Source organism: Bidens hawaiensis, unplaced genomic scaffold (genome assembly GCF_021521415.1).
Source record: "Bidens hawaiensis isolate Kalapana, Puna unplaced genomic scaffold, B.hawaiensis_p1.1 tig00031426_1, whole genome shotgun sequence".
Classification (NCBI taxonomy): domain Eukaryota; kingdom Viridiplantae; phylum Streptophyta; class Magnoliopsida; order Asterales; family Asteraceae; genus Bidens; species Bidens hawaiensis.
The window spans coordinates 162,936-174,942 of NW_027495285.1; the positions used below are offsets into that span (position 1 = coordinate 162,936).

The window sequence follows — 12,007 nt, forward strand, 5'->3', positions numbered from 1 at the left end:
ATAATATAATATTATATTAATGGCTTAAGCCTTAAGTCGAGGTTATACTCGATACCTCGATAAAAGAGAAATAAACATAACAAAGAAAAGAATGAAAGAATAAATTATAAATGCGTATATATGTGTGTAAGTATATATGTATATTCTTTGTTATGAAATTATTATTTAAGCAATAATGAGTATTCTTAAATAATAAAAGAAAAAGAACACGTTTCTTAGAAAAGAAGAAACATCGTGTTTTTATATATAAACTAAAGGTTTATAATTTATAAATGTGTTTGCTGAGGTGACCTAGAGTAGAGACTTGAATTTATAAATGTGTTATTTAACTTTATTATTCCTAAGCCACGATGGGCCGAGGCAGGCGTAGTCTCTAGGGGTAATAAAGTAAAAGAAAATGTTTTAGCGTCAGCGTGTTCACCAGCATTCGTTGTTGACGTATTTTATTTACATTTTGCAGGTGAACAAGATTAGCACTTGGAATGTCGAAGTTCTATTTATATATCCGATGGCTTGGATTTGTTTTGTATATACTTAATATAATGAATGGTGGTTTGTAACTAAAACAAGTAATCTTTTGAAACTTAAACGAGAATCTTTTATATTCCCGTCTTTTGTAATATTACAACTTTGATCCTTATATTTTATAAGACTTCCGCTAATCAAACGTAACTCTGATTTATATACAAATATGGTATCAACTATTGGGCCACACGCCTAGCCCTTAAGTGAGGGTGTGACACATAGGCTTTGCATGTGGCACATAATGAAGAAATTGCCGGCCAAGGTATTTTCTGAGTCACGTCTTAGGCTTTGCATCAGTGTTTTGTTTTTTTGATATGTTTTTGTTTCTTTTTACATTAGGTGTCTGGTGATGTTATTGAGAATACTAATGTTCGTTCTAGAATTCATCGTTTGGTTTGGAATATGTTTATCACCCTTGATACATTTGATTCCAGATGGCACTATCTTATTGAGAAGTTTGGTTTACAAGACAATGAGTGGTTGAATGATATGTTTGAGATTCGTGATCATTTGGTTCCTGCTTATTTTCGAGAGATCCCTTTTTGTTGTTTGATGAAGACTACATCTCGTTGTGAAAGCTCTAATGCAACATTTAAAGTCAACTCAACTAGCGCTAACACTCTTGTCCAATTTATGCTATGTATGGAGTCTAGACTAGACAGTCAACGTTACTCTCAAAGAAGTTGTGAGTATAAGACTTCATCTGTTTCATTTAAAAGTACAACTGGGAAGAAATAGAGAGACATGCATTTGAGTTGTACACTCAAGCCATCTTTAATGAAGTTAGAAAGGAGATAATGAAAGGGAAGTATTGTTGTTATGTAACACATACTGAATCCATTGATGATCATGTTTTATATTCCGTGACTCACTTGGACAAAAGGAAGGACATAACCAACATTTTTCTGGTAAGTTAACGATCCAGTTTGGTCACTTTAACATAATTTTTGTTTTTAACATATATTATACGTTTACCTGAAAACGTATGTTATAAGTGAAGTCTACGTTAACATATGTTATAGTCATACATTTTATTTTTATCGTACAGGTTAACTTTGATCCTGCTGACAACTCGGCCTCTTGTTCTTGTATGGGATTCACTCGTATTGGTTTTTTATGCCGCCATGTGTTTTGTGTTTATAGAATTAAAAAAGTTGACAAGATCCCGTTGAAGTATGTAAGTGATAGGTGGAAACGGGATGTTCTACCTAGAACTGTTTTCTCAATTTCAAATCGTTTTAGTGTGGATTCCAATCCTCAAAGTGTTTTACATTTTGAGGTTTTGGAGATGGTAAGTCAGTGTGTTGACATGTTGAGGGTTGACTCTGAAGGTCTGAACTCTTTTGCTATGAAGATAAAAGAGTTAAAGTCTTTGTTCTTTGAAAAAATTTTAGAAATGCGGATGTCGTAGATGATAACGAATCTGTTTTTGAAGAAATTATTGGGAATGTCAACGAAGGTGATGATTTTATTGAGAATCCGGATGCTGTTCGCACAAAAGGATGTGGCAAGGTTCGTCGAGTGATGGGTGACTCGGAAAATATTGTCGAGAAGGAAGGTAAAGCCGCAAGGTTATGTCGTACTTGTAGTGAGTATGTTCATCATGATTCTCGTAATTGTCCTTTAAATCCCAAGAACAAGAAGAAAAAGTATTTCGCAGATCTAGAAAGCAGCGACAATGTTTAGGTAGTTCATGGTTGGGTTAATAAATAAATTTCATAGGAAGGCATGTTTAGTTTTTGATTCTTATTTTGTTATAATATTTTAGCATGCTCTTTCCTAATTACTACCTAAGGATCATGTATGACATTTGCAAGTTTGTTTAATGGTTATCCCGTTTTATTTTTTTTTGTTTTTTGCAAGGTCCTTTTTTTTACTTTTTCTTTTTTAATAAATTTCTTAAAAAGGAAAGATATAACCAACATTTGGGACTTAACAACCATTTGCCCTTTGGACTTACATTTACCACCATATTTATTAACACATTAAACCTTCATCTAACCTCCCTCACCTTTTTTCATTATATAAAGGATAAGGAGATAGTTAAACTCTTGTTTTCTTCAACATCCCCTTTTCCAATTTTTATCATTTCTGCACCTCGACATAGATTAGTTCCTTTTTCTAAGATTAAAATAGAGTCATCTTCCCAGAATGCACTTTAAACCTGTGGTCAAAAGAGAGAACCTACCTTCCATCAAAATTCACCCAAATTTCGTTGAACCTAAAGTTGAAGATTTTAAGTACAAAACTCCTAAGGTTGAGAGGCCCAAAGTTGAGCAAAGTTGTATAAGAAATTCAAGTCCCTGCGGTCAACATCATGATACGAATGGATGTTTTACTATAATTTTGACAATCCCCTCCCTAACATCACCACTCTTTTTCCTTACCCAACTCCGTCTTTTGACTTCTGTCACTGTTGCAAACGTTTCTACTTTGTTCGTTAGTTTTGTGACCCCCTCAGTGTAGATGTTCACTTTCTGAAAGTGTGTACTCTTGTTATGTTGTTTAAGGGATGTTTTTAGTTTTTATTTATGTTAAATGTATCTGGGAACGGGATCCCATGTTGTATCTACCACCCTTAAATGTATTAGGTGGTTTTTTTAAGTGTTTTCCCAATATATGTGTAATATGTAGAGGATTTTATTTTCTTTTTTTTAAATGTACTAGTTCAACAAAATTTGGGTTTGGTTGCTACTTATTTTTACTATATTGGGAATTGTGTCAAGGACCCATAGTTCACGTGACAGCTGTTTCCCCTCCTATCATCCCATAGTTCACGTGACAGCTGTACTAGTTCAAGGACCCATTAGTTATTCTACAACTTCCCCCTCCTACCATATTCTCTCTTATATTTATTTTATTTTATTATTTTAACATTTTTTTATCTCTACCCGCTCAGTTGTTGTTAAATACCCATCCAACACTCACCAAGTCATTTCACACGGCTGCCTTGAAAACCACATTCATAAAATCAGTCTCATTAGTATGTATGTCTGCTACTGCCATAAGGTTGCCACCTTACGTACGTCTTGGACCGATTTGAATCCTAGACGCCGTTTTTATTCATGTCCTCATATGGTATACAATTCTGTTAAATACACTATACTTTTGTAATTTTCATTTTCCTTTTTTGTTTTTTTTTTTAAAATGCAGAAGAACAAGTGTGGTTATTTTGTTTGGCTAGATCAGCCTATGTGTGACCGTTCTAAGCAAATCATTCTTGGGTTGTTGAAATCAAAAAACAAGCATGAAGATGATGTTAAAGTTTTGGGACGTCAAATACGCGTTAAGGACATTCTTGTTGTCGTGTTAACTTTTTTTTGGTTCTCTTATTTTTTATTTAGTTTTTTTTTAGTTTGGTTGGGACCCTAGTTTGGTTTGGTTACTTAGATAGCTTACTTTATCAAGTATTAAAGTGTATTGTACATGCTTTTAGTTGTCATTCGTAGTTGTCTTATCCTACTTAACTAGCTTTATCTTTAGCTGATATGCCTTATCAAGGACCTGTCTTATCATCCTACATAATATATATTACGAGGTAAATGTGACCCTACCAAGAGTACTAGGTTGAAAACAATATGATCTAACTTATAAAAGTACAACATAGTACAATGTGCTTTAAAAAACATTTTTTCTTTTTTAACATCAGGTGTACTTTTTGTAGCATTTATATACGAAGACGAAGACATGTAGCAGCATTTATAAAGCGTGTTTTCCTTTTTTTTTCTGTTCGTTATTTTGGGTATATATTTTTTTGTAACTATGTTTTCGAAATACAAGCTATATGGTTTTTAACTAATGGGCTGTTAGTAGTTGTTACAATAAATTAATCTTTAATTTCACTCATCATACAAACGGATCCCACATAAACTGACCTTTAAGTCTACAACTTTTCTTCTAACTATATGCTTTTAACTATGTTTTCGAAATGCAAGCTATATGCTTTTTAGCTTATTTTTTTCCATTCATCACTCGATCATGCCATGTTAGAAGAAAGTGTGAACATATGTTTTGTAACAATAGTTCAAGTTCGGTAACATGGATAACATATGTTAGGTTGTAATTGAAAACATATGTTAATTTGGAAACATATGTTTTATGGTATCTTAAAACATATGTTAACATTGATGTGTTATATAAACATGCTTCATATTTTTTATATAATAAATCGTATGGTCATTGTCCCGAAATCGTATTGTCAACAAACTAGCATACCTGTTGGTCAAACTAACATTTTTATTTTTTTCGAATGTTCTCCAAATTGTCACGTGTTCAGAAATTAAGTATACTCCCCCCCAACATTTTTATTGATTTTATAAATGGTCCCCCGACTTATATTTTTGTAACTGTTTGTTTTCCTGTTCCATGTGTACAATCAACTACAGTACAACTACGCAAGTGTCACACCTACTATTCCACGTAAACAATAAATATTTTAACAACGTAATCGAATTTTAATGCTTTTACACAATCAAATAAAGGCTTTTGGTAATGATGACAACAACCAGGTTACAAATATTTTAACAACATACTAGAACTTTAACAACGAGGTTACTAATATTTTAATTCTTTTTTCACAATCAAATAAAGGCTTTTTGTAATGATAATTAAACATACTAGAATTTTCAACAACATTTTTTGTGATACCTAAGTCAACCAACCATACCTTTTGGCTAATCCTCACGTGTTCAACTAACGCAAGTCTTTTCCCCCACGTTTGACTGCTTTTGTTTCATTTTTCCACTACAGTTGGCTACTTAAGATATTATCTTTTGTACCTTCTATACTTTTGTACTGTAGGCTACTTTTAAATATTTTATCTTCTTTGGAATTCCCTACAGGGAGCCACCTAATCTCTATTTCCAAAAACACTTTTTGTCCACAAATTAACATAATAATTTAAGGTCCCACAATTACTACCTACCACCGTCATATTCTAAAACAAAAGTATACGGGCCCACAACATACTTTTGGTCCATACCACAAAACAGAAGTCACATTCGTAACTTTTTTTTCCCAACCACTACCCCCAGTTAAATCATGTTCAGACATTACAGTACCTTACCCCATACTAAATTAAAGTTTTACAAAACAAAAACTACTTACAAGTTTAATCAAAAGCACACTGTGTTCGTGGGATTTTTTCACTTACCTCTAACACCTCGTACCTCCATCAGAACTTCTTTCTTTAGAGTGTTTAAGTCAGACAAAAGAATTCTTGATAATATTTTTTTCCTTAAACTTTTAAGTTGACTTTTTTTCTTCATGCCTTGTCTAGCAAACACGGCTTCGAATTTTCTCCCTCCTCCATGAAAGTCTCCATATGCGTCATCAACACCACTCCACCTTCTGTCGTGTGGTTTGTGATTGCCCACTTCACCTGAATTCTTTCAACCTTACTCTCCTTTATCTCCTGACTCTTTGGATGATTCCACAAATCCAAATATCTCACAAACATATCCTTCTGTAAATCCGTTAACAAACTAATAAACATATTTGCCATTTTTTGTTTCATTTTACTAAATTAATTATCATATTTACTTTCTAATTAAGCAGATTCTTACCAGTTTGTACGCGATATCTTTTAATTCGAACTCCACTTTGTTAGTACCGTTGCCAACGGGAACAAGTTAGGGAAGTGGTCAATTGTGAAAATTGACGGCTTCTTAAGATTAAACACCACCAAAAAATATTCGTCGTGTTCCATTACTAGGAAAAAGACCAAGTCTATGTCTTTGAAACTACATATACTCAGGTCTGACCTCATTGAAATGTACACATTCTGGGCAAACTTCGCGTCTCTCACAATCTTGTCCCATTTATCTGCCCCTATCAAACCCTCCCCCCGTTTTTCATATCCTTTGTTTTAGATTTCGCAATAATTTATTAACCAACATGTAATAAATATCTTTAAACAATTACGCACTTACCATCACCTCTGTGTTTAGGAAGTATCTTCTCGGTGTTTTTTGTGTTTCCCAAGTTATGTTCTCATTCAATACAGCCGACCACATGTTAACCACATTCTTGTCAACCCTTTCCTCGTAGTTCAAACTCCTAATCACCTCCACATCAGCTTTCAGTCCTTGAGTCGTTGAGAATAGTATTTTCCTACATGTTTATAATTTTTTTCAGAACTTACGTTTTTACAAGTTATAAAGAACACAATAAAAAAACCCATTTTCTGTAATTCGTTAACATTAGAGTTATTAAAACTGACATCACTATTTTGTAGTAACTTACCGATTTGTTTCTTCACTGTTTCTGTCTTCACCCATCACATACTCCCATATTATATTTTCCAAATTCATTGTCGTTCTTTCAATATCCAACATCCCACTCACTGTTGTAAATTTTTCAGCTTTCCCTCCAATCACCCCTGCGTTCACTGTCGACTTCTTTTTATCGATTTCTGAAACAACTCCCCTTGCATCTAATTCCATTTTCATTGGCTCAACTACATATAGCACAGTCTGTCAACAATATATAACGTATGTTTTCCTAAAAAAATAACATATGAAAATGACTTTTGTAGTTTTATTTATAACTGCTTTTTTAATACCTCTCCTTCGTTCATCTTTCGTCGGTTGATGCGATGAGCTTCCTACGTTAACATTTGTCTTTCTTGTTGTGCCTACCACACACATATACAACACCAAAATTAGGTTGTTTTAATACTTTTTCAATTTCCAGTTGACAGTAAAACGAAATTTGAAACATATGGACTTTTAATACCTTTTGTTTCTTCCTGTGATACTTTATTCGGCGACGGTGTTTGGACATCCACAATTTTCTTTGTTTTTTTTGGTGTCTACGACATTTGAAACAAATAGTTACTATCATAGTTTACAATTACTCATTACTACAATATATTTTTCATTACCTGTCTTGTCATCCTCTTTTTCTCTTTCAGCCGAATAATTCCCCGGATAATCATTTTTGTTACTCTTTTTTGGTGTTGCTGCAAGACATAATGAAGACGTCAAATATGTTTGTAATATCGTTTTAATTTACAATTTTTACAAAATCACTAACTAACAAATACTCATAATTTATTACCAATATGTGAAACCCCTAGACTGAAAGAAGGTGTATCGGCTCCAAAATCTTCATTTTCTGCAACATTCAAAAACATTAAAAAAACTTGAAATCATAATTTATTACCAATATGTATTTTTTGGGCTTTACCTAATGTCTTTGGTTTACGGGCGGCTTCCCTTTTTGTTCTTCATTCGTTAGCCCGTTATCGTGCTTCGGTTTCAACTTCCGGCAACCTAACATCATCATCATCCCTAGCACTCTCATATCTTGTTTTCCCATCCTGATTGGCTTCCAAATCTTCGACTTCCACGTTGTCCACATCAATTTTCCACCTATCACGATTTTTTAAAAAGTACACAACGTCAATTACTCCTTCATTTATGTATTGTGAAGTTACAATTTTTTTTTCTTTTACACAAATGACAACTTACTTTCATCTTCCGATTTCTCAAAGATATTCATGTCGTCTCTGTTTTCATCTTCACTCAAACCAATTTCTTTGTTTTCTTCATCAACCTCTACGTCATCTTTGGTGTTTGTGTCTTCCAATTCTGCCACATCGTCAATCTTGCCTCCTATCTCATCCTCTCCCATGTCATCCTCTTCACTTTCCTTATCCTCTCCCTTTTTTTCTTCTGCAATAAATTGATTTGACAAAGACTATATATATCAGATCACTTATGTTATATGCTAATCTTTTTTTTCAATGTATTTTTTTGTTTTCACAAACCTCCACCGCTGACATTCTCTTCTTCTTGGTCGTTGTCTAAGCTTACTTCTGTTGTGTCTCCTGGATTTCCCTCTTCTTGGACATCTGATTCCTCCTCATAATACTCTTTTTTAATTCAAATGTTTTAAAAAACAATATTAATATTGATTTTGTAAGCGAATAAATTAATGTTGTTATATCTTACCTTCACAATTTAGGTCGTCCAAAACATTGTTAATTAACTTACCAGTATCATCTTCGTCACCATTTGTTCCATGCACTACCTTTAACATTAATGCACTTAAGTAATGGTTGCGTAGTTTTTCAAATTCCTCAAACTCTAGGTTCTTTTTTTCTAGCTTTCTTATCACTTTATCCATTTGTTTCTTTGCACTCTCAAACTCTTCAAGATATTCCTCTGCTTCATTCAACTTAGCCTTTGTTACAAGGATAACAGAATTCAAGTTAACATACTTTTTTATTTCTACAAATAACATATGTTTTAAATTTGTATCTTCTCACCTGAAAAACTTCATCTTCGTCACCTTTATCCTCTTTGACCCATTTCCTTATTTTCTTTTTCTCCCAAACTCTGAATCCTCCTGCTAACCTTTCTTTTCTATCTCTTGATATAAGCAACTCCTTACTCCAAAACTTGATTGGGTTTGTATTCTCATCTGAACAAACTTCTTTGAAGTCCATGCTTTCAACATATAAAATCTGTAAACAAAAAACTAATAAGTTACTAGCTTCTACCAGTTAATGTGTTTATACTTTGAAACATTATTAAATTAACTAACAAATTACCGTTAAAAATGTAAGTGGCCCGCAGAAGTATGTTCTTACATTACATCTTTCCCATCCAAGCTTACATGTTTTCAAGCATTCGATAATGTAAGAACCCCAATCAATTTTCTTGGAATCCGTTTTGCTAGTTATGTAGTTCAACACTTCCTCTCTACATCTTCCTTGGGTTTTGCAATCCCCCATGATGCACAAGAACAACATTAAAAAGTCAAGATGGAACATGAATGTATCTTTGTCCTCAGCTTCCCTTATTTTTGCCACAATTTCTGTTGGCGCAACATGTGGTCCACGATATCTCTCTCTCCATTCTGCCACACTGTTGGTATATTCTTCATGATATTCGAGATTCTCAATTTTCTCACCCTCACATGGTATTCCAAACAATCTCCTTATTGCCTTTTTGGTTACCTTAATACTCTCGGTCTCAACCTCAATTGTCATTTTTTCTGGATCGAACCTGTCCACAACGAAATGTGCTAACTTGGTCGGTATCCCGTCAACATTAAAGTGCAGCATTCTCCCAAAACCCATTTTCTTTACTCATGTCCTTTGATTCTTTCTTAACTCCTTTATGCACATGCATAATTGAGACGGTGATGACCTTATTCTTATTTCGTGCCACTTTTGCTTCTTCTCATCATCCGTCATTTCTGCCCTATCTCTTTTACCCTATCTTTTTAGTTTCCCCGGAAACTTTTTCCTTGACCACTGGATCTTGTCACCTATTTTTTAATTAAGTTTAGTTAATTTAAACAAACATGGCCTACACTTCACAAACTTTTTTTTGTTTAATATCCAGCAACACATACCTGTTTCCTCCCCGTCTGAGTACCCCCCTGTGAATCTGTTTCCTCATACCCTGTTAGTATTAACAAGTTTATTAATTTATTTTTCAAATTCTGACAAATGCTTACAAACACTTTGTTCAACACTTGATACAAGTTACCTGTTTTTTTTTCTTCACCACCTTGCGTTGCCTCTTTGTGTCAATCTTCTGGCTGTCTGAATCTGTTGTATTAGCAATAAATTTAATATCAAATGTATTCTAAACAAAATTTAATGAGTTTTAATTCTACTACAGCAGATCTTTATATGTCTTTTCTGCCCCTAAAACCTTTTTGTTCCGTTAATGCTATTATTTGTTAAACAAAAAATATCATCAATTTACATTGTAATTATCAAAAATATATGTTTTAACGTATGTTTTATTTCATAAATAACACATGTTCTAACTTTATTCTATCAAAACAATTTAATTTTTACCCTCATCAACTTTATTCTGTCAAAACATTTTATAGTAGACAAGATCTTTTTTTTACCTGAAAGCCTATTTTTCTTCAACTTCCGTTTCCCACCTCTCTTAGTATTGGTTCTTGGATGATTCATCTCTTCGGATCCCTGTTCTTCACTTCCTGCTTAATCTGCTCCAAACAAATACTCCATATTTTATTTACTTCACATATCACATAAAATAAAGGTTTACTCATACCTGATTCTGAATCTTCTTCCGTTTTTTTTTGTTTATGCCCCTTCCAATTTTTTGGTTTAGTATCCTCTTCGTACTCACTCCCATCAGAATCTGTTCATTGAATAATAGATTTATATTCTATATTTTTTAAATGGTCTCTAATCATGAAAAACATGAATATCATTATTAATCTTATACATGCTACTTTTTTAACTTAAAAGTACCTGTTTCTTTTTCTTCATATTTGTTTTCTTCTGACTCTTCTTCTTGTCGGTTGACTCTATGAAGATCGGATTTCTAATTGTGTTCCTAAACCGTTTTTTTGCAGTTTCTGATTTAATACAACAAAACAAAGTTAAACTATGACTTATCTAAACTGTAAGTACCCAAAAATAAATGTAACTTATTGTAACCTTAAATTTTTCATTTACCTTTTGTTCCCAGCTCAGCCCTGCCACATTCCCTCTTCTTTGAGCTCTTCACATATATTGGGTTAGTTAATGTGTTTTCAAGTTCTTGTTTTTTGTTTTTTTAGAGATGCTTCTACTCCTTCTGTCAATAACAAAGTACTTCTTCTTGGAAGTGCTTTCGTTCATTTTCTACAAGTAATCCAAAAAAGTATTCAACACATGTGTTCGCTTCAAAACATTGAAAAAATCAAAAGTATTTTTTACATTAACTATGTGAGGCCAGTTTATACTCGACCCAAAAAACCCTAATAATTCTTTTACAAACATTTTTATGTTGTTTTATTTCTCTGTTTAATCATTTTTTAAATTGGTTACATATTCACATTTTCTAACTTATTAAAAATATTCAAAAACCTCATACTTTTAAACGTAAACCGCATTCTTAAATAGCTTTTTAGCATTAAAAATGTTTTAAAGTTATAAAAAATGTGTTTTCAAGTTAAAAACATTCACATTCACATTTATGTAACTTACTTCATGTATTTTCAAGTTAAAAATGTAAGTTATTAAAAATTTTCAAACATAAAGCTCATACTTTTAAACCTTAATGAAACCCATCTACGTTTTCTTTAAGTTTAATATTCTTAAAATTGTAAAAACCCTAAAACTTAGATCGCTATATAAAGATAACCCCAAAATGTTAACAAGCAGATGACCGGAAAATATTCAAAACCAGATGACTTAATAGATCATCGGAAAATGTTAAAAACGTAAACTTAAGGTTGTTATTAACATCTGCTCAACCAAACGAAAGTAAACGTACCGATAATTTAGTCGACGTCAAAGGAATAGCCTGATATCTCTCAGTCCTCAATCGGTTTCTTACTGTTCATCAGCTGTGGAAGACGAAGGAGATGAAGCGGTGATGATAATTTGTGTTGGAATATGTGTTTCAAAATTTGAACGATTGTTGTTAGGTGTAGTGAGATGAAGCAGCTGGCGATTGATTAGAGATAAAGCAATTGTATGTGAAATGTCTTTATTACC

General features: G+C 32.9%; 1 protein-coding gene across 1 annotated transcript; it reads left to right on the forward strand.

Annotated features, from left to right (window-relative positions):
• Positions 1 to 766: 766 nt before the first annotated feature.
• Positions 767 to 2,211, forward strand: LOC143582048 (protein FAR1-RELATED SEQUENCE 5-like). Its single transcript, XM_077064700.1, has 5 exons — positions 767 to 787; positions 865 to 1,149; positions 1,245 to 1,433; positions 1,574 to 1,698; positions 1,920 to 2,211. Exons 1-5 carry the CDS (start codon positions 767 to 769, stop codon positions 2,209 to 2,211), a joined length of 912 nt encoding a protein of 303 aa, XP_076920815.1.
• The last annotated feature ends 9,796 nt before the right edge of the window (positions 2,212 to 12,007 follow it).

What these genes read in the sequence shown, in the direction of transcription:
- LOC143582048 (XM_077064700.1), top strand. Translation starts at nt 767, where the DNA reads ATGAAGAAATTGCCGGCCAAG. An exon ending in TGAAGAAATTGCCGGCCAAG is followed by an intron (nt 788 to 864) that starts GTATTTTCTGAG and finishes TTTTTACATTAG; the next exon opens with GTGTCTGGTGATGTTATTGA. An exon ending in CAACTAGCGCTAACACTCTT is followed by an intron (nt 1,150 to 1,244) that starts GTCCAATTTATG and finishes TTCATTTAAAAG; the next exon opens with TACAACTGGGAAGAAATAGA.